Source organism: Xiphophorus couchianus, chromosome 18, assembly GCF_001444195.1.
Source record: "Xiphophorus couchianus chromosome 18, X_couchianus-1.0, whole genome shotgun sequence".
In the NCBI taxonomy this organism is placed as follows: Eukaryota; Metazoa; Chordata; class Actinopteri; order Cyprinodontiformes; family Poeciliidae; genus Xiphophorus; species Xiphophorus couchianus.
In genome coordinates, this window is record NC_040245.1 from 18,374,101 (window position 1) to 18,397,318 (window position 23,218).

Sequence of the window (23,218 nt, forward strand, 5' to 3'; positions counted from 1 at the left end):
CTCTGCATGTATTTCAAGGAAACACCTCAAATACACTCCCTTCCTATTGGCATCATGGAAAACTCAAAAGAAATCAGCCAAGATATCAGGAAGAAAATGGTGGACCTCCTCAAGTCTAGTTCATCCTTATATCCAGGTTCTTGAAGAGTGAAAGTGCCACTCGACCCTGTTCAAATAATATTCAAATACCAACAATTAAACAGTTTTATTAAACAAAGATTATTCAGAGACAAACCAAATATTCTAGGAAGATGTTGATTGATTCTGGTAAGACAAGAGTGTGTCATTATGCACAGTAAAACAAGTCCTGTTCAGCATGGGCTGAGCGACCACTCATAAAGGAAGAAGCGGTTTCTTTAAAAGTAAGATAAAGGGCCAGATTTTAGTTTACAAATGAACATGGGGGGTCGTGATTGACAACAGACTGCTCGTCATTGCTGCATTTACACAAATCCATATAAATACATTTTGAACAAATGTAATGTAACTGGAGTCTTTTGACTTGACAGAGCATACAAATGCAGGTAATTTACAATGTGAGAAGGTCGTGGAAGGATCTGCAAAATATTAAATCCAAGTCATGCAATTTGAAGGGAATTTATACCAAACATTAAAGAACTGTATGGTAACTTTTGAGTTTGAAGTAAAATTATAAAGTAACAGTGAAAGTTTAGTCTGATTTATTGTCAGGCAGCAAAAAAAGGTCAAAAGTCTTTTTGTAATGTGCATGTGGATTTCTGGTTTAATTTGTAAAAGCTGTCAGAGATTATTTTCCTATGTTTGTCATGCAGTGTTCCTACGGTCTCTTTTGCCAGGAATATTTGTGATAATTTCTTCTTTTTTTTTTTGACCGCTGTGTCCACATTATCACTAAAGCTCATAAGAGGACATGTGTAACCTTAGGAGAACATGATGTTCTAATACACACACACACACACACACACACACACATGCAGACTGCTGAATAAGCTTGATGTTAGACACTGTGAACGTATTGGAGGAAAGAAAAATCCAACCTGCAATGTTTTATGGCTCTACGTGTGGATGTGAATCCCCTCTCACACAGACTGTGATGTACGGACTTGTCTGGCCAAAATGATTACCCCTCCTCTGTTTGTGGGGCGATTGAATTACACAAACAGACTCCATCTTTAAAACCACATCATTCCTGAGATATGCGGTGCTGGCATAATGAATGCTCTCCGATTTCATTTTTAAAATGAAGATGACTCATTAGTTCTGTTGGGTGTGTTTAATTTAGATGAGGCTGATTTAGTCACACGTATCCATTTTTCTCTTCAATTTGCGGTAATATTTTTAAATATGTATTTGTGTCAGGCATTCAGGAGAAGATAAAATTGCCTAAAATTGAATAAAAATAGGACTATGACTGTGTAAATCAACCTGACACTGGTGGGCATAAAAGTAATCCTAGTTCTTTTGAATTCAGTAAGTAACTCCAAATTTCAGTGTTAAAAAAACAAAAAGCCTTTATATTTTTCTAATTGTGTCATTTTTTTTTTTTTAGCTTGGTGAGATGCGAAGTGCAAACAGTGTGAAGCAGCTCCACTTAATATTGGGTGGAGAAAACTTACAAAGTGAGGGTTTTTTTTTTCCTGCTTCAGAAACTTTGCTTTGAATGTTCTATTAGTCAATGTCAATTTAATCACAGCTGCTTGGAAAAGTGTGTCAGATGTTTAAATTCTCGACATTACAGAAAGAGAAAAAGACATTTGTTGGAGGCTTTGCCACAGAAGGTTCTGATTGGATCCTTATATGTGTTTCCATGGCTGATGGATCAGTGGTGTTCTAATGGATCCTGTTTTTTTTATTAAGTAAGTTTGGTCTCATTTTAAAAAAAACAACAACATTGTTGGGGTTGAGTGTCAGTTGAAACTAGAACAAAAGATACAGATTTTATAAGCTTGATTATACTTTTGTCTCCTGTTTAATAACTGGCTTCATTTCTTTTTAAGTATGCACTACTCACACATGCGCTGCAGTTTATAGGTGTAATAATCAGGTCTGATTGTTCCCTTTCTGACAGCTTCACAGAGGATCTTATCTTGTTTTTTGTGCTTACAATAAGAACAGAGTAAAGCTCAAATGAATCAGTGTTGAATAGAAATTTTAAAATATTACAAAATGTAATCATGTTCATCCAATTATATTGTCTATCACAAATATTCTCTCTTGTCTCTTTGTATTGAGCTATTTTTTTTGGTTCTATTCCTCCTTAGCTTCGTGAGCTGAACATTGATTGTCTTACTGTAGTGGTTCCAGTGTTTTGTGCGGACGTTTGACAGAAACCGGACTAAACGTAGGCTGACTTTCGTCCCAAACTACTGTCAACTTCACAGCGAATCACTTGCCGTCCCATGATTGTTCAACCTCTCAGCTGGGGCTGCTATGGTAACCTGGCTCATGAAATGAAAGTGACATTCCTAGCATTATTTCTCCATGTTCTGATATGTGTGCGTGTGCGTGTGTGTGTGTAATCTAATAAAGACAACCAAGGGAAAATAGAACAACATTCCTGTCTTTAGGGAAGTTCCCCTCTTTTTTTCTTCATAGCTAAACGTATCTTACTGTATCACTCGTCTTCCTGCCCGGTCATTCAGAGAACATTATCATCTCAGCACCTCTTACAAAAGATCTGCAAATCCTATAGCAGGACTTGCAAATTCCTTTTATATATTCTGACTCTGAATAAACAGCAACCAATCTAAGTTGTTGATTTTAGTTTAGCTCCCATGAGGAAAACGAGATTTGCAATTATTATTGTAATCATTGTAAACGAGGCTTAATTCAAATTAGAAATTCACACAGAGGCAGCTGTGGTCCTGCACGGAGTGTATTTTATGCGTTTGCATTTTGCATGCGTGTATGCCGTTGTTATGTTTAATAAGTTTAAGAAGACAGTTTGATACTCCGTGACATGGGTTTGTCCTCTGAAGCAAAGCTGCTTTTGTTACCATGTGATGTTCTTTTTTTTATGAGGTGCTGTGTTTTTATACTTGATCTAACTGGGAGCACATTGACTGACAAGTTCCACAGTTTTCTCTCCAGTCCACACATTATTTTCCCAGAAGTCTTGGGGATCAACAGAGTGCTTAAAGTATTTACTCAGGCTGAAACATTTAAGAGTGCCAGAAAAGAAAGGAAAAAATAAAACAAGATGTCTGTGATGGAGAAAATCCTTCTTTACCACACTTTGAGTGATTGTTAAGACGAAGACGTCTTAATCTTTAGTCCTGCTGCATAATATAAGAAGGTATTGGAGCACAAAGCATTCAGAATAACTCCCCACCTTCAGGGCAATTACGGAAAATAAAGAGATGATGATTACTCTGTATAGTGTGCTTCACCCTGTAGCCTTGTTTAGTCCTGCTGTTATTTCCTTCACTGTATGTTTGTTTTCATATGAGCAGACTGAAATGGCAACATTTAGGTAAATAGAAATTAACCTGACAAAGGAGAGAGTTGAGTACAACTCTTTCAGCAAAACGTGTTAAGTACTTTCTTCCGTATGGTACAAAGTAATTTTCTCACTCACTACCCCCGCACCCACAACGATACACATTCCTCCCATCCAAACACCACCTTTCGGCCTCACTTGGAACCCCTCAGTGCCCCTGGGACCTCTTCAAATGCCAAACACTAAACATACCCTTTCTGGGAAGTTATTGTTAAGGTTATTTATAGGGCAAAGAGCTGCTGGCAGAGTAGAGCAGGCGAAGAGGGGAAAAAAAAGTCCTCCTTAGTGTAGTTTTATGCAACCTCTCCTTCTGAGACGGGGAGAGGGAGAAAGAGCCACTGTGGTTGGACAAGCACCACACGGTTCTGCCTGTGGCTTCCTCTGATATTTATCTCCTGTTTGGTACCAGAATATTTTGGGACCTCCCCTGAGATCCACCCAGATTATTCATCTCACATGTTCCTCATATCCCTCAACCTCCCACCCCCCACACTCCTACCCCTTCACACACACACACACACGCGCACACACGCCCACCCACGCACACACACACGCCCATGCCCTCTTCACTTGTCATTGCATGTTGTAGTCAAATAGCCACAAAATTAAATGGTACAAGTAACACAATTATATTCATCGAAGCAGATTATTGGCAGATTAGATTATTTACATGTTATCTGTGATTGAGAAACACAAGTACAGTTCCTTTTAGTTTTCCTTTAGTTTTGGTCATTGTCTTTCTACGCAATTTCATTTCATTCTCATCTCTCTTCATCGCTCCATCTGGGATTTCTGCCTTTGAGCTGGATTTCTTTAATAATTGAATTTCAACCAGGCCAATTAGCGAACAGAAGGAGTTGTGAATGATTGATATCAATTTTCTGCATTGTTTTTGAATTGTAGTCTGCCTATATTGGGTTGATGTTTGGGAATAGCAGCGAAGGAAGTGAACAAAGCCTTTCAGTCTGTACTGGCCACGCTTCCAAATATTGAGCAATTGAAATCGCAGTAAGAGGAGCGTGTAAGACATTTTATTGCCTGGCAAAGATGACGTAGCCTTACTCCCTACGGTGTTGTTCACAATGCACACATTTTCCGTTAAACTTCATTGAGCTTAAACGGGCCTGGTTTGTTATCAAGTTTTGACAGTCTAGGTAATCAAATCTGACCACATTATCCTTGCTGTGTCTTTAAGTAGGTATCTTCCGAGGTGCAAGTCTTCTGGGGCAAGACTCTACCACTAACTTTGCACATTTAGCGACTGCAATTTCTGGCCGGCTTTTGCAAAATAGCTCAAATTTATTCAGAACCGAAAACATTAGCTAACAACACTTTCTTAAGTCTTCCTACACTTTCCCTAACAGATATTGGTCTGCACTTAAAGCTTTGATATGAACCATTTCTTTGTTGCTCTGGTTGTAAGTCCAAAAGGAGTCTCAGTTTCTGCCTTAGCTTTAGGTATACCATGTTTTCTTATTGAATTTCCATGTGTTTAATAATATCCATATTAAAATCAACTCTGACCAAGTTCCTACTTCTTGCTGGCCAGAAGTATTCCTCCAGCATGATGCTACCACTATCATGTTTCTCAGTGGGATGGTGTTCAGGCATATGTTCATTTATAGTTATGTCACACACAGCATTTTTAAGGTCTTAGTTGACTTGTATTACAAAATAAAACATTAGAATTATTTTTCAGCAGGACTCTTATATTCAGTTACAATTAATAATGGATAGAAATTGATGGGATGAGAATCTCACAATATGGTCAATTTATAATAAGTAGGAAAACAATGGGAATGTAACAGCATTTTGACTGAAGTATATTTTAAATACAATATGCGAAATTAACAGGGAAGGTATATTGTCATCTTGATTCTTGCTCTGTGGAAGAATTTCCTGCATTTCTTTTTCTTGTCCTTGCACTTTCCGTTCTTTTTGTTCTTATTTCCTTCCTGATGTCTGTATGTTGGAGAGCAGGTTGTTAGCTCACATCCACATATCGTCTTGAGTCACGGCAAGAGTTTTTAGCTGAGTCAGGCTTTCTTGTGGGCATTTATGGCTTCTGTCACCTCTAATCTGGAGAGTTTTTTTGTGCTTGCTGTGCATCTGTATTCTTGCTATAACTTTTTACCCATGAAATCTACAAGAAATAGAAAACTATTCATCTTATATATTTCTAGCAGGAAGAAGATTAATTTGCCTAAGTTACAAAAGCAAAACTTTATTTTATTCAGCCTTTTTGATTTCTGCATTGACAGCTCACACCAAAAGAATCGAGAATCGAGTCCAATGATGCATATGGCTGATGTGGTGTTTGAATATTTGGGCATCTAAAAGCACTCACATTTTTAAGTTATATTTTACAGATTTACTAGTTTTTGCATATTAAGGAATATTTTAACATCAGTTTCTTATGAGCTGGAAAATGTGTCGACATGCCACTGTTTGTGTTCCCTCGTGTTTTATATTCTAAATTGATGGTTACAGTTACATAAATCAGCATTGATTGTGTTTGTAAGAAATGAATGCAGTGACTAATCTTCATTTATTCACCTTGTCTCTTTGTCTTTGTAGGACATGAGAAAGCATGTAATGATGACCCTCCTGGACACAGAGCAGTCATATGTTGAGTCTCTACGCACTCTTATTCAGGTGACACACTCAAACACTCATCTGCTGATATTTCTCAGCTCATAAGCGAGCATTGTTCTCAGACGCACATTATCTGTACACACAGAAGGCAAAAACTACCAACCTGCTTGTAAACTGAGGCTGAGGCAATGAATAACAAATGTAGGTAGCAAAGATGTTATGTAATCCACTTACTGTCATTCATTGGGCCAGGATTATCTGCTAACCTTATCACAACTCCCTGTCATCAGCAGTATCTGCCCACACACACACACACACACACGCACACGCCCATCCACACACACACACACACCCACGCACACGCCCATCCACGCACACACACACTCACACACAGTAGAATGTCTGGAAAACCAGAGAAGTAAAATCATAACAGCCTTTTAAATTTAAAACACACTTTCAGTAATATTCTAATTTATTAATGTAATATGTACACTGCCTTCTGTACATAATAAACCTGATTTCCCCAAAACTGATGAAAGTGCTGATACTATTTAATCAATTCGAGCAATGCTGAAATCGACTCTGAATGCACAGAAACATCACAGACGCGCACACGCAAATCCACTCTCCTTATGCATCTCATACCTGTCTGTGCTTTACCACCTAACTAACCTTTACCACAAATCTCCAGCAGTACGATCTGTATGTCCCTGTAGCACAGTTACACACACAGATTCAAGTATAAACCTCAATCACTTGGTTGAGCAGCCCATCGCTGTTTGTTGTATATGTTTGTTTAAGTGCCCTGCAGTGTGTGTGAGAATTGTTTTTGTAGGGACATGTTACATCCCACATGCACGCTGACCGCGCTCTTCTTGCTCATGTACTTCTGAGTTTGTGTGTGACCACAAAATGAATAATCCTCAGCTGTGTTCCCATGACGACACTGGGAAAAAGATGCGTTACCACGGAGACTGCAGAGTGCAGATCCTTGAGGGAGGGTTTCTGATGTGCTCCAGCTTAGACCGCTCTGCTGGTCTAAGCTGGAGCACTGCCGCCCAAGACTCAAATCGGACCTTTATTTCTTTATTTGGGACGTTTTGGAAAACTTTTTGTGAATAGCATATTTAGTTTGAGTAATGTGGAAAGCCACGATTGGTCAGACGTCTGCTCTGACATAATCTGTAACCAGGTGCATTCATTAAAGCTGCTCATCTTAAAGTGTAACTAACTCCCAAATGAAATGCATTAAGCAGTACTTTTGGAGGTGTAAATGAATGCTGGAGAGCACATGGATTAATAAGTGAATTACGTTTATTTTTCATCACACATTTTCTTTTTGTGATCTCTGAAAAATTGTTTTTGCATAAAAATTTTGCTCACATACTTAACTACTTTGTTCAACATTATCATCTATTATGATGGTAGGTTGCAGATTGATAATTAGCTACAACTGGCACTTGAACGTTTCTTGAGAATTATGCCATCTGTATAAGAAAAATGTTGATGCAAATCTGAAAAATAATCAAATGGTAAAGCAAACTTCACAGTTTAAGTTTTATTAAACAGTTAAAGATACACATGCTCTAAACCTATCTTACATAAGATTATATAATTCACAACCTGATTCTCTCTGGGTACTCCGGCTTCCTCCTACAGTCCAAAAACATGACTGTCAGGTTAATTGGTCTCTCTTCTCCCTAGGTGTGAGTGTGTTCGTATTTTTTTTCATTATAGTGTCTGGAGATTGAAAAAATAATGAGATCTTATGTTACACACAATAAAAGCACAAGCTGAATCAGTGCTGCATTGAAAGAATCTCAGTCCTGTCTACATTTGAAATGGAGTAAACTGCAGATTGCCTTGGTCATAAGCTATAAGGTCCAGTTTCTGTTTGTGGTGCCTGGAGGTAAAATCCGGCTAAGTCCACTTCTGCTTAAGTTGAATTTCCTAAATTCCCTCATGTTTACTGGTTCACAGCATTTGTCTCACTTCTGGAGTTATGGTGTCTGACTCAGTTACCAGTTTGACCCCACAATCAATAAAAGTGGGAGACAAAAAAAGACAACAAAAAAAGGAATTCAGATAAAATTCAGGATAGTTTAGTTGTGGAGGGGTTCTCTCAGTCCACACTTTAGACTCAAATGATTAGCAGTTCTGACAACAAAAGTCAGAACTACGCATCATGTGGCTGTTCAAACCTTCATTGATGAAAACAAAATAAAACCCAGTATTTAATATGGTAAACCTTTTCTACTGTAATCCATTTGAGTCAGTAAAACTCCAATAATCTTAATGTGAATTCTGCATCTTTGTTCAAACCGAATCATTCAGATTGAGTGAAGAACATACTGATGTGAAGAAATAGAGACATGAATCAGTTTATGTGTGGATGGGGGCTCACCGTAACAATCCCCTGGTTTAACAAACAGCAGATTTAGCCCATTGATCTGTTAAAACCAAATGAAAGCACCCTGTGGCTTATGCTCAGCGCTGCTGTGTTGGACGAATGGTGATGGGAAATAGAAAAACTGATCCCAGAAAACAAAACAATGGAGATCATAACAGAGGTACAAACAATGTTTATTTGGGATCTTGCAGATCCTGTTGTGCTGATGTTCTAACTCTGAGCTGAGTTGGTGTTTATTGCTGCCTCTGACCAGACATTTTGGTGAACCTTTAGCTACGTGTCATGACACTTGTCATCACATGAGAATCCCACTGAATGAGCTCCAGCAACAATGCTTTGCAATGGGGTATAAATTTCATACCCAGGACGTTTTCTACATTTTATGACATTAGCCACAAAATGTGATTTTGGACAACTTTGTAAGAGGGAGTAATATAAAGTAGCACATAACTGAGAAGCAGGATACGTGGTTTTTGTTGTTGCGACTATAAAATGGAAACATGCAATTGCATTCAGGCCTCCTTTTACTCTCACACTTTTAAATAAAATGCACTGTAGCAAATTGCTTTTAAAAATCACCTTACTAGTAAGTACAGTGTACCTGTGTTTATTTTGATCTCTATAAAACAGTGGTTCTCTAGTATCTTTCCTGAATGGTACACAGAATAAAGCTTAGTGCACATCATAGTGAACATGTTACTCCTGCAGAGGAACGCAGACATTAAGAATATGTTCAAACTTCTGGCAAAAGTGGCCTAAATCCGCCAATTTTCCCCATCTTACTCGTTTCTTTAAAAAACATTTTTTATTTTGTGACTGTGTAACGGAGCCCCTTATGGGACGTGGAGTATTTTTTTAATTCTTTTGCATTCCCTCACAATACTTTTACGTTCCCTCGCAATAATTTATTGATCAGTTCATGTGGCTTAATTGAATACCTTAAGCCTTTCTTACGGTGGCCATTGTATTTTCTGCTTTAATATTAGGTTATTGGAAGGTTTTTCCATGTTAATATCTTGTTGTGAAATATCTGAAGTTTTATATCTTTTTCTTTAGAAAAAACACCACAAACTGTCCGTTATCCTGCAATAGCTAGCCCCGCCCACTTCATCACAACCCTCCGGGGCTGACTACTGACCAGTTCTCTGTCTAACAGGTCCGGAAAATCTCTAAGACCTGGGTATTACCCTAAAAGAGATCTATAAGAGATAATCTATTTAAACTGGTGTCGAAAGCGATTCGTCTAGCTCTAACTACCTCCAATCCAGAAGTTACGACCCTTTTCAGTTAAGAAACAGTCAGCTGAGTAGCCCTCACAGCTGCGTAATTCCAATAACCACTCTTGTTAACGGTAGCTCGCTTTCTAAAATATAACTTGCTCTTGGAACCGGCTAGATTAAATTTAGTGACTTGGATGTAAGTCCCTGGGTCATTATTTTACTCTCGCCAAAGGAAATTATGAAGCCTCCTCTTTACTAGAACCATGTACCTTAGTTTTACCTTTATTAAAAGAACTAAAAAAATGATTAAATGACTCAATTAATTCCAATGTCCACCAACCTCATTAGAATCTTAGAGTAAGAATTTATTAAGCAAGCTTAAGCAGGGATATGTGACATACAAATCAATAATCAATTGTATACAAGTCAAGAGCAGTGTAATAAGATCAACATGTATAATCATACCTTCCTGTCTCTTTCCCTAACCTATGTCACAGATTCTGAGATAGCTTTTTAGGAAGCGAGTTTAACTCATACCCAGTTGGTGGTGGATCTTTGGCAACAGGATCGTCCGAAAACCTTGGTCTGAATCTTTATCCTTTGTGTGAAAAAATCCTCTTTAGAATGGAAGCAAAGTAGAGAGGGTTCAATTGCTTTTGAAAACCCAACTCTTTAATCCCTCCGGGACCTTTGTCCTTTCTCCAAGTCTGTCGCAATGTTTGGGTTGAGGTGAGACCGACGATCGAATCAGGAACCCGGGTTGGACGATTGGAACTTGTCTCCCTTTGGTGGCACGAAGCTTCAGCTTTCCCCGTGGCTCCAGGGTGTGGTCTGCTCAATCTGCTTCTTCTGTTAGCTCTACTTCGGTGCCGCAGACAAAGAACCAGAACTTCTCCTTTTCCGTCTGCTTATATACAGTTCTCTGCCATATGTGTGTATGGGGAGTGTTAGTTTACGTGGTTTCGGCCCCTCCTGTCTACTGGCTGGGATGGAAAGTACCGTCCTTTCCTCAGCGTGTTGTTCTTAGCCAACCATACCACCCCACCCATCCTGTGCGTCTGGCCATCTGTTCAGAACTGCTTGCGACAGCAGGAACTCACAAGTTTCCCTTCTCCTTTTAACATTAAAAACTGTGTGCTTTTCTCTGATTAACTTTTAAACACAGTCAAATTTTAAAAACTTATGTGCTGATTTCCATTAAGCATTAATCATAAGCATTAATCACCTCTTTCACTTATTATATATCATCAAACCTTAATCATTTCATTGTCGTCATGCTATTACAGATCATGATTCGTACACCTCAGAATCATTCAGTAAATCATTCAGTGATTACTTACATACAGTCATTTTACCTATTGTATTCATCCATATTCAACTTAATCATTATCAAAACATTCAATCATTATAAATCAAAACACAAGATTGCTTTATTTCCCTCAGGCTTTCATGCACCTGTTTCTGCATGTACCTGGATAGATCTCAAACCCCCTACCAGTTTTCTTGACACCCCCTCCTTGAGATCGGACGGTGCATCGCAGAAAACACAAAGTCCGAAGTTAAAAGAGGTCAAGTCCATCACCGCAATCCGCAGTCAAGATGTCCTGTTCGTAGCAGGCAACCGGAGATGATGATGGTGTCCAGGTATCCACAACCTCATACTCTGTCAGATTGGACGGCGGAGAAATCCAGCATTCGGCGTCCAACTGTGGAGGAAGTGGAGATCCTGCTGATCCGGGAGGGCTAATGTCCTCCAGGGAAGACTGCAGAAGCGAAGACAGATCCATCTCAGAGTCTGGCAGTGTTGGTGGGTTGTTACAGTATCCCTCCAACTCAGTCAGTAAATCCTGAAAATCCATATCGGTGGAAGGCGGATCTGGTGAAGGGGATGACACGAAGAGGGTGTCTTCTGTCTGGCACGCTTGGTGAGATGAACTGAGAATCTCAGTTTGGGTACCTTTTCTGTGAGTCGCACTGCTGGTTTGGCATCCGACATCGATAAACATATCCGGCGACACGGGACACGCTGGTGGAAGGTACTCGCCCACTGCCACAACTCGTCCATCGAGAAGGTGTAGAGTTGGCAGGCATTGTCGAGTAAGCTGGTGCTCCCATAATTTCTGGATCACGGGCAGCAGGAGTCCCGTGTGCATTGGAGATGTTGTAAGGTCGTCGTCTTCTTGGCCAAAGGCAGAGGTCCACACTATTTTGTGCACCCGTTCCAGGGATCGAGATGTGGAGGCCGCTATGTAAGGCAAATCTCCTTGCCCTGTGGCGCAGAGAATTGCCGTTACATCGGTGATACGGCTGCTCACGCAACGGTGACACCAGCGGGAGGACGATGCAACCCATATGAATCCATAGGACTCTGCGGCGATCCCACATCCCACACAGCAGGTTGGTGCCTGAGAAGAAACAGCAACCTAGGTAACTTCACGATTAGGGTTTCGGATTAACAATAACACAACGAATATGCAAAAGCGAGAGCAGGGAGTGTAGCTGGTTTAAGGTCGTGTGCCTGCTTGGGCTGCCAGCCAGGGAGAATTAATCACAGGAACCGGAATGTCGTGATCTGGAGCTGGTTCGCCCCAATCATAGACATGAGCGGAATCATGGAATATTGCAGCGTAGGTCATCATCCATACAACGATGGCTAGGTCAGAGGTTTCCTGAAGCCAGTAGAGGACCACCAAGATCCCCCAAACCGTTGCCCAAAGAGCCAGAACTATCCACTTTTGTAGCCATATGCGCCTGCTCCGACCTTTGATGGACAAGGCTTGGCGCGCTAAGTAGACGAGGATAGATACTGCAAAGAGCCCTTCTAGAATAGCTGTGAGGATCTTAAGTGGGGCGGTTCGAGTTGCTTGACGACCCCCAAGGACCAACTCCATTATGAGGGCTGTGGTATCGGTGACGAGCCATAGACAGACCACAACGCCCCTGCGCCAGTTGATGCGGGTACGGCCCATCAGGTAACAAGCGAAGAGGGATGAAGCTAACCCCCACTTCTGGAGGATGATGGGTCGTAGGATAAGCTTGACATATCCTTGTAGCGCAACGAAGATCCTCATAGGATGTCCCCTGGGCCAGGAACCAGTGTGGCAGTAGAGTACCCAGGCCAGGGTAACCCCTAAGTGCTCAAGGGTACTCACTTGAAATGGAGCAAAAAGTGAGTTGGGGTTCGATGTGTTGGTTGAAGAGTTAGATGCCATGATGTCCGATGGTGGTTCTTTTGGTTCCGATGTTGTCGGCAGCTGCAGCGAGGATTGAATGGCTCGCAGGCACACGGCAGCTGTCTTTTATGCAGGAGCAGGCTCCTCCTTCGGGGGGAGGGGCTGGTACTCCCTCTTCTTGCAACGACAAAGTGCTTTCAGCCACACCTCCAGGACGACTTTGCCGACGATTAAAGCCACGGCCACGCCCAGTAGGCCCAAGATGTATGGCCACAGCAGGCTCAGAGCATCTAGCAGCCACTGTCCGACGATGTGGAGGCCTCCCTCTACAATGTTAGCAACGCCTTCCACGACGTCGGTAAGGGTGGTCACGATAGCTGATCCCAACGTCTCGAACCAGTAACAATCATGTTGGTCAGACCCTTTTCCACATTTTTCCCAAATTTCCTTGGAGATTTCGCAGGTGAGATTGGAATACAAAAGGTTAGGCCCGACCCAATCAAACCCTGGGTCTGTGTGCCCATCACACAGATTCTTGCGGAAAGCATGTCCTTCGGCGATGGCCACCAGGGGATTTGGGATGAACGGAACAGGGAGACCCAGAATGCTCTTGCGCTTCTGGAGATGGTATCCCAGAATTGCGTCGGTGCAGGTCCGTCCGCTCACTATGGCCCTCCGCCAAGTACCATTGATTTTGCGCCAAGTAACTTCAGAAGAGTGAGTGTCATACTCGTCGGCATAATGTTGTTTGCAGTAGCTTTCCCAACCTCGGACCTCGTGGCAGGGTCTTCTGGCCAAACTGATGACACATTCAAGGACTTGTCGTGTGTTGTTTTTACAAGTCATGCGCCAGGGTCTCGGGTTGACGTAGTTTTCAGGTCTCCAAAAAATTCCAGGCCAAATCGCGCGGTCCTTAGAATAAACTGTGGCGAGGTACTGGTACTTGATCCAATAATTGGTGGACTCACTAAGACATGGTATAACCCAGGCTTGAAGTTCTTCCTGTTGGAGTCCCCACCATTCCCATTCGCAATCTCGATAATAATCCTCATAGCAGGCTTGTAGAGCCCATTTAGCGGTAGGAAGGGTTTCGGGATCAGGGCAGTGATACTTCCATACGGAAAATAAAGTATGGCTTTCTTGTAAGAGGTCACATCGTGGTGAAGATAGGGTGTTCCTCCAATAAGTATCGTTGAGGCTGTCAAAAATCCTCTTGGCGACACACTTATCAATCTTTGCAAAATCACCCTTAGGAGCATGAAGAAGATCTTCAGGAGTTGGAAGGCGTTGGGTACGCAAGTTGGCAATGTGTAGCTCCTCTAATCCAGCAGGAGAGCGAACCGCCCCCTCTGGGAAGTCTCCCACAAAGAACGTTTGGTCCGTTGCTATATATGTCCATGGGAATGTGTTATTCAGCCAGACTTCAATTTCTGTACGTACTGTGCGTACAGAATGCCATAAATCCGTCCAGTATTCTTCTACAGCTGTTACAATGTAATTTTGGCCCCTGCATTTGACGAACTTATTCCAGAGGCAGGCATTCAACCACCTAAAGTGGTGCGTATAACAATGTTGTTGGTCAGCTTGGTACATAAACCGTGTCGGACCTTGTCGAATCAGGAAAGCCGTAATATTAGCCAAACTATTGTTGGGGGGCGGCCTCGTGACCCAGTCACGAAAGTCGTTTCGGGAGGTTCTTTTGATCCGCGCTCGCTCTGTGATGTTGGCATCTTCTCTGCAATTTAGGTGATAGTCTCCCCAAAACTCCCCTCGTGGGAGCCAGGTTCGACAGCCTGAGGACCTGTGCGGGGCCGGGTATATAACTTCGGTATCCCAGTATCCCTGTTCAGGTAAAAGTAGTAGCGACCGACAGGCCATATTGCAATGCCATTGTGGAAAGCCTCGATCCGGATGAATCCAATTGCATCTCACGGTCCGTCGCTCCTGGCGCTGTAGAACCCGTATCCAGCAGAGCGCTCCGGTGTCGAGGAAGTCATAGGCGTAGATCTCCCAGGTCCGATTCAAGAGGTCGTCTAGGGAGGAGTCGTTCAATTTGTAGGCTCGGCGTTCCACATACTTTTTGCCGTTGTCTTTGGCGAATAATGCGGTTCGATTCTGGGCAGAAGTTTCGTTGTCCCATGGCATAAAAATAGCCGTGGTGCTTGTATTCCAGCAGTTGAAGGTGGCATACTTGGAATGTCCATAAGTGACCTTTGTATGCGTAAGGTACCACGGTCCAACTCCGATGAAGTAGAAGATCGTAGCGAGAACAGCAGCAGCAAATAGCAGAGCAAGAAGCGTCAGCAGCCCTTTCAGGCAAAGGGATTTTCCTGTTATCGTAGTCGTTTTCCGTAGCAAAGGTTCGTTAGAGGTGTCCGAGTCGTCGTCAGTGTCAGAAGAGCTGTCCGAATCCGATGTTGAGTCCAGCCAACCCTGGTCTGTAGGCTTGCGCCTCATGCCGATAGCATCCATTCTGGCCAGATTAGTGATTCTCTGGGATCCGGTGCATCAGGCTTTGTACAAATTTTTCTCAAAGCCTTGATACAGCCTTGGTGAGCCGGGTTCTTTGCAACCCGTCTGGTGGCTCTTCTTTGTTGCAAGGCTGTAAATATAGGAGAGGGGTAGGGTAAGTCGGGCTCCAACCCCCTCCACACCCACTTCCAGTGGAACACCCTCCAATAGTGCGGCCGAGGAAACGGGCCTTGGGCGGTGCCGTTTTTCAACGCCTGGTCATACCAAGATTCGTGATTGTACCCTATTGGGGCGGGTACTGAGATGTAGGTGTATAAAGGTTGCCCATGCAAAGTTAGTCTGGTGCGGTACCCCCAGGTTGACGGGGTAAAAATCCTCTGGTGTGGTGGGTTGGGGTAGACCCTGTCTATTTCCAATTTCAATGGAAGCCTGGTGTTATTAAATATATAACATTCTGGATTCATTTCCCTCTTTACTATGGTTTTTGCCATACTTGGTGATGTGGTCCAAATAATCATGTCATTAAGTGAAATCTCACAATACAGTCCTTGCAGTGGTTCAAGGTAATGGGGACCCCACCTTATCCGTAGTTCGATCCCCTGTACCCTGTGATACACTGTATTAAAAGTCCATGGCAGAGATCTTGGGCTCATAGGTGAAATTGATGCATAATGGACCGTGTTATTGGACCCTCGTCCTTGCCAAGCAGGCGGTGCGGTGGGGATGAATAAATGTGGCTTCGTTGGAGGGGGTGACGTGTACTCTTCACTTTCCCCCACCTGTTTGGTGTTCTGAAAATCAGTGGGTCGAAGATATATGAGGTACTTGAGAAAATATGCTTCGGTGAGCGGATTGGAAGGAGTGAAATCTTCTCTTGGCATATCCAGGAGAATAGAGGTAGTAGGGAGTCTCAGGAACGGACCTTTATCTGATAGTCCCGACGAGACTCCAGCTCCTACTTTGAACATTTTAGTTACAAAAACCTTTGTACCTGTCCGTCTTGTGGGTTTTGATTGACGTTGGGACTTGACGACTCGTTTTCCCCCTTCCGGTTTATCCGTTAGTCTTGGTTCTTCTTCCTCCATGGAAATGCTGAAGCGAGCTTCTGCCAGGCGTGGGTCTTGGGTTTCTTCTTAGGAGGCTCCGGTTCGGTGTAGGACACGGTGGCGTAATTCTGCTCGTCTGGCACCACTTTGATGGCTGCTCCGACGGAGTAGATTCCTTTAAAGGGGACGGTGATCATGCGCACTGACAGCTGAATCTGGCAGGAGGTGCTAGGATCGGAGGGCGTACCCGCTCTGTGGGCCACTCCTCCCGCGTGTTGCAATACTCCATCCCGAAACTGGGACTCCGCTGTTATCCAGTACAGGCAAGACTTTTCCTTAGGTCTTACCGCATTGCTGCCCCACCCGTCCACCTCAGTGGTGTAGTAATACATATCTGAGCAGCGTACTCCATCTTCCCTTGGCACGTCCGGTAAATCCACCACAGGAATTGTGCAGTCATTGATGACTTCCAAAATCAGATGTGACCATGTGGTCAGCTCCCAGGGGCCTGTCCAACCCCCATTAATGGCTTGGTCTCTGGCATCATCTGGGAGTGCACTTAGCCCCTCAGCTGATGGTTGGTACGCGTGAGGACGATGTACCCGGAAGATCACAGGGGAGTGGCTGGTGTTCAATGGTGGAAATGACAGGGATGTTCCGGCAGCTTCATACGGCCAGGCAGCATGAACAGAATCCCACAGGACATCATGGGGCCCTTCTTCCCTCCTCCACACCCATGGATCCGCTTCTTCTGGGGTGTTTGGGGGAGCTGAAGGTCCTGGTAATATTATTGGTATGGGGCTCCCGTGATTTGGTTGTACTTGTCCATATGTTCTGTAATATCGCAGCGAGCTGTAAAACCTCGTCACCTGCCATCCCTCAGCCTGACCTGTCAAAGTCAGTTCTCCTCTCCCCAGCTGGTCTTCGCAAGTAGAACAGTGGTGGAGATCGTCCCCATCCCAGACGCAATAACAGCTTTTTGGTTCTTCATTCTGCCAGCTCCATTGGGTCTCCAACTGAAGTCGGGGCAGGTAACCTACCCGGCAGTTCCCACAGATGGTGTTGTTCAAAACCGTAACCGGAGAGACGCGGAGATGTTGTAGTATCTCTGCGGTGGCTCCTTGTTGCCTGGGTTTCTCACGGCCCGGTCCCTCCCAGGTGATGGGGAGCGGGTTGTTTACTAAACAAACCGGACAGCGACTTTTAGCTCTTGCCCATATCAGCATCTCTCGCTCCTCCGACAGGACTCCCTTTTTAGCCCAATCCAATTTCTTCAGGGCTCGTCCTGCCCAAATCCCTGAAGGTGTTCTTCTAATTATAACCACCCCTTTCACGGTGGCCAGTCCGATATAGGGTGGAATGGTACATGATTCACTGGCCATTTCACCGGCTTCTGTTTCACTTTAGTCAGGAACTGGCTTGAGCTGCTCAACTCCTTGAATCCCTTTTCTTTTCAGCAATACTGTGTTCCTATCCAGTACTTGCTTGACGATGTCAGTGGTCTCAAACTTGGGTTTTACTGCTGCATTTACAGGTTGCTCTCTTGCTTTGACCCACACGCGCTGTCCCTCTCGGAATGGCACTCTGGGCGTCGGCTTCTCCTTTTTGTCGCTGGAGCTCCGCCCCACTTCCTTCGTGGTGAACGGCCGTTGGTTGAGCTCCATTGCAGGGGCGGGCCTCTCGGCTCTGCTTCTGTCGTTCAGGGCCTGCCCTATTTCCACCGCCTGTGTGCTCCAACTGTTGGTATTAGCATTTTTAGCTATCCAGCTTTTCACTAACCCTATGGCTCGTTCCACCACTCCGTTAGCTTGTGGGGTATAGGGTGGAGAGTAAACTCGCATTACTCCAAACTTCTGGCACCATTGGTCAACCTGTGAATTACGGAAATGAGTCCCATTATCCGTGCGCAGCTCTTTCGGGATTCCCAGGGCACTGCATACTTGTTCCAGCATGCCGACAACACTATTGCCGTTTGCTTTCCTGGCTGCTTTAGTAGTTACAAACCCCGACATAGAATCCACCAGCACTAAGAGGTACTTCTCACCTCTTCTTCCTGTTATCCCCATGGGGCCTGCAACATCCATGCAGACTGAACCCCAGGGGACCGTGCTTTTGATGGATAACCCCTCCATCCGCTGCCCTCGGCGACCTGCGTTGTATTGTCCACATACTCCACAGTCCCTTAGCACGCGTTGGACTTGTTTCACTGGGATCCAAAGATCCTGCTCCTCCAGCTCCTTACGGGTAGGTCGTACGCCTGCATGTCCAAGGGCCTCATGCACGCTCCGCACGACCTCGACCACGTACTCTTCTGGGACCTCCCGTCCTCTGGGAGTACTGTCCCACTTCTCGGTACCGACAAAGACGATCTTTCTTTGCTGGACATAACAGTCTACTTCATCATTCCCACGCCAATGAGCTCCCTCATGCGTGTGTGCTTTTTGATGCTCAACATCTATTTCCAATTGTAGTTTTAGCTCAGCAATCTTTTTCCACAAGTCCCTGTGTGCCACTGGCTTGCCCTTCGCTGTCTCGAAACCATTTTCTTCCCAAATGGCCAAGTCTTCTCTAAGGGCTTGAGCGCAGTAGTAACTGTCGGTTACTAACCTGGCATTCTTGATTTTCCTTTTCACCAGTTCCAGCAATCCTTCCAGTACGGCCGTTACTTCTCCGGCTTGAGCACTACCGGGAGTTTTTCCTTTCTGACGGCATTTTTCTTTGCCGTCTTGCTTCAAAATAAATCCCCAGTATGCCGACTGGTCGGACCCCTTTCTGGATCCATCGGTGTAGATTGTCCATTCTGGTTGTTTTGGCTTCTCAGATGTCTCTGGCGGTTTCTTCTTACTGGTGGGTTGTGCTGGCCCAATCTCAAGCTCCGGGTCCAGCAGGATGTCTTCCCATCTTCCCCACCGTGTGTTAGTTGCTTTAGTACTTTCCACGGTACCTTTTCTTAGATACTTATGAACTTGGCTCTGTGTGATGACTTTAACTGGTTGTCCTTGTGCTAGATCCTTCAGCACACCCCAGTAACGAGCTAACACCGCTAGTTCTTTCTCCTCCTGCGGATATTTCCTCTCGACAGAAGTCAGGGTGTAACTCCACAGGGTAACCAAGCCTCCATTTTCATTACTCACTTTGATCATGGCATCGTCATTCTCACAGCTGATTTCTGCCACCAGTCTTTCCGACAAACTTCTTGGCTCCAGTCTCACAGCTGCTTGAATGGCTTTTCTCAATTCTTCTAGGTTCTGTTGATTCGCTGCTGTCCAAACCCAGGGTCTTTTTCCATCCTTCTCGTCCTCCTCACTCTTTCTCAGGCATTTGTACAAAGGCTTGGCATACTTCTGATAATTGGGTACGTGGTCCCGGACGTAGTTGCATAGTCCTAATATTTTCTGTAAGTCATTCTCTGACTGAGGTGGTTGAATGTTCGTCAGCTTTTCTCTGTACCCGTCTGAGAGTCCCAAGTCCGACGTGACTTGGAAACCCAGATAATTCACTTGGAACTGTCCAAATTGACATTTCTTGAGGTTTAGCTTCAAGCCTGCCTTGGTGAGGTTTTCTACCACTTTTTGTAGTCTTTGTAGGTGTTCTTCTTCTGTGTCATCAGCAATAAAGACATCATCAATGTACACAGTTGCACCTACGTCCCCCAGTACTTCCATCACTGCTGACTGGAACACGTTTGGGGAGTTCTTGTATCCCTGGGGTAACCTTTGCCACACATAGCTCTTGCCTTTGTGGGTGAATGCAGTTTTACCTTGCGATTGTCTGGCGAGGCGTAGAGAGAAAAATCCATTGGCTAGGTCGATGCATGACTTGAACTTCTTGACTCGAAGAGTTTTCAGCGCTCCTTGGGGATTGATTAGACTGGCTCGGTTTGCTATTGTTCTCCGATTCAGGGCCTTGAAGTTGATAACTGGTCTCCAACCCCCTCCAGCCGATTCAGGTTTCTTCACCGCCTGGATGGGGCTGTTGGTGATCGGGTTGAGCTCCTCTCTGATGATTTCCAGGGCGCTCAGCTCCTTCACTATCTTGTCCATCTCCTCGACTGCTCCCGGATTCAGCGGGTACTGCCGAACAGGTGGATGAACCCCACCTTCGATGTGATGAACAAACTTTGGACCCAAATCCCCACAATCGTTCTTGAACCGTGCCACTTGCGCTGTAACGATGATCTCGCGCAGCTTCTCTTTCCCAGCCGGGGAGAAGTCACTCTCTGCGATCTTCTGTTCTGTCACCGTTGGTATGTCAATCGGTTTGTACCAGTCCTGCTGCCCGGATCCGGCTTGGGTCGGGCCGACTTTCACCAACCTTGCTTTCAAGCTCGTCAGCCTTCGCTCTAGTCGGCGATGTGTGCCTTTCTTTTTACTGAGTTCATCTAAGTCTTTTACTGTGAGTAGATTGTAAGGACCTTTCACCCACACTACTCCTTTCCACGTCCCGTATGGCATTTCTTCTATTTTCCCATTAGCAAACTGAACCTTCAGGTGTCCTGCTGTTTCTAGGTCTTTGCGGGTCATAGACACCTCCGCTCCGGTGTCCACCAGGTAGGGTACTCCCTCCACTTTGGCGTAGATTTCGTCCCCTTCCCAGTAGGCATTTTCTAAAATGACCCGCGACCTGGACGCCATTACTTTGGTGACCCTCCGGCCCCGGCTTTACGGGACTCACGGAGGGCCGTCCTTTGTTCTGGGCTTAATTTCCTATACTCCTCATCCGTCAGGAACTGACCTTTCCCTGGCTGATTTTGCGAAGCCGGCGGGTTGGTCGGTCTTCCTTTTGGTCCTGGTGGTTTCTGCTGGAACGGCCGGTTTTGGAAATTGGATGGTGGTGCTCCCTGTTGAAACGGCCGGCCCTGGAAGTTGGATGGCTGTGTGCCCTGCGGGAACGGCCTGTTCTGGAAGTTGGATGGCTGTCTGATGTTGACCCTTCCAGGTGGCTTGGCTGGTTGGCTAGCCTCCTTCTTCCTTTTGTCCTCGTAGTACTGCTGCTCCAGGTCGAATCCCTGCACTGCCACATCCATCTGGGCCACGGTTGTGCTTCTCACTGGTAGTTTCACAAACACAATCTCTCCTCTTCGTCCCTTTGTCACCTCACGCAGTACCTTCACGTACCTCGCGGGAGAAACGGTTTGCTTTAGTGTATGCCAGAGCGGCTCCAACCGGCTTCCTTTGTCCAGCCGTCCTCTAGCTCTCTTCACCTGGGACTCTTCGTCGTCCATGTCCTCCAACACCAATCTCTCATAGTTGCTCTGTGCTGACTCTGTTCCAACCATCGGGTCCGCAGTCACGCTGGTCAGCCACAACTTTTTGGCCCCTTCGTGGTTGGTGGTAGATAGCACAGTTGGCCAGACATCTTTCAAATACTCCTCATTATTTTCATCTGCGTTTTTACTCCGAATCACCAGCCTTAGATTCTTTAGTTCTGCGTATGCATCTTGTCCGGTAGTAGTGGCCGGTGGCTGGGCTGACACTCCTTGTGGTCCCCGCGGGATCTGTGGTCCTGGCTCTGAAGACGTCGCCTGCGGCTCTTCTTCATCAGCCGATACCTCGTCCAGCTTCTGTCGAGTCTCCCTGGAGTACTTGTAGGCCGCTTTCTTCAGTCGTCGCAGCATCACATCATACATAATTCCCATGTATGCGTTCCTGAAGTTGGTGGTCAGGGAATAGTGTGCTGTCAGGGTAGAGCAGGATGGTGTCATCAGGATGTTAGCCCACTCCCCGACTGTCGCTTCTACCTCGAGCAGCACCTTGTCTCCCAGCCTGCTGGCCCATCCTGCCGGAATCTGGTACTCTGTCTGACCGACCTCTGGTACATACGTACGCCGTCCGTCTTTAGCCTGTACGGGGCCCCAGGTCACGTCTCTCGCCAGTCTCTCAGAAGAACTCTCGATGTCAAAGGTTTCTATTTCTTTCTTCTTTCCTCGGTGCTGTCCTGTTCGGAGTGTCTTATGCCCTGTCGGTGGTTGCTTTGGGTCGGAGAAGATGCTGCCGTGATCACTCTCTTCTTCTTCTTCTTCAGAATGTTCGATCTCCTGTTGCTCTTCTCCTTCCTCCGAGTCGCTGATGTCCTCATACTGTTGTTGTCGAAGAGGTTCCCTCCTGGGGGAGTTCAGCGGTTGAATCTTGGCTGGTTTCATCGGTCCTACTTCTCTCTGGACCGTCAGCTGCTCATCCTTGACTCTGTCCGCGTTGGGTTGCCTCAGTTCACTGCTGCTTCCCTCGAATGAGAATTCTTTGACGTATCTTGCTGCGTGGGACTCTGGCCCGACTGGTGCTTCCCTTAACTTTATCCGGAGTGGCTCCATAACCTTGGCCTTGCCGGTCTGGGTGGTGTTCGAAACTCCACTCTGGGGTATTTTTAAGGGATATTTCTTAATCTCCTTCGCTGGGTGGCTGATGCGGCACTGTTCCTCCATTTCAGTTGCCATTCGCACACCTTGCTCCGTACGGAGTCGATGCATACGGGGGTCAACCACCACCACCACCTCTTTGAACACAAAGAAATGACTGTTGGTCTTGGCTATGTTCACCACTCCGTTCTCTGTGACCGCCCTGGCGGTGTCCCCTGGCAAATCTGCCGATCTTAGTCCCTGCACGCTCACCATCACCCTTCTCATGCTTTCGTTGCTGGCGGTCACCAGGCCCCTTTCGAGTCCATGCCACATCTTCTTCCGATATTCCTCCAGACTTTCTCCTTTCTTGTAAACATCAATTGGGACCAGGATTACGGCACCATAAGGAAGACTGTAGCCCTTCATCATCACTACGTCTCCCCTAGTTTTTTCACTACAGGAAGCTTCCAACACCTTTGAATCCTTT

The 23,218-nt window shown here is 45.1% G+C and overlaps 1 protein-coding gene across 2 annotated transcripts in view; it reads left to right on the plus strand.

Moving 5' to 3' along the window:
* Positions 1–23,218, plus strand: part of arhgef17 (Rho guanine nucleotide exchange factor (GEF) 17) — an 85,135-nt gene that overhangs the window by 42,958 nt on the left and 18,959 nt on the right. For both annotated transcript variants that reach the window (XM_028045483.1, XM_028045484.1), the window contains exon 2: positions 6,056–6,133. In XM_028045483.1, coding sequence (XP_027901284.1) covers positions 6,056–6,133 — 78 coding nt within the window. The remainder of the gene's footprint in view (positions 1–6,055; positions 6,134–23,218) is intronic.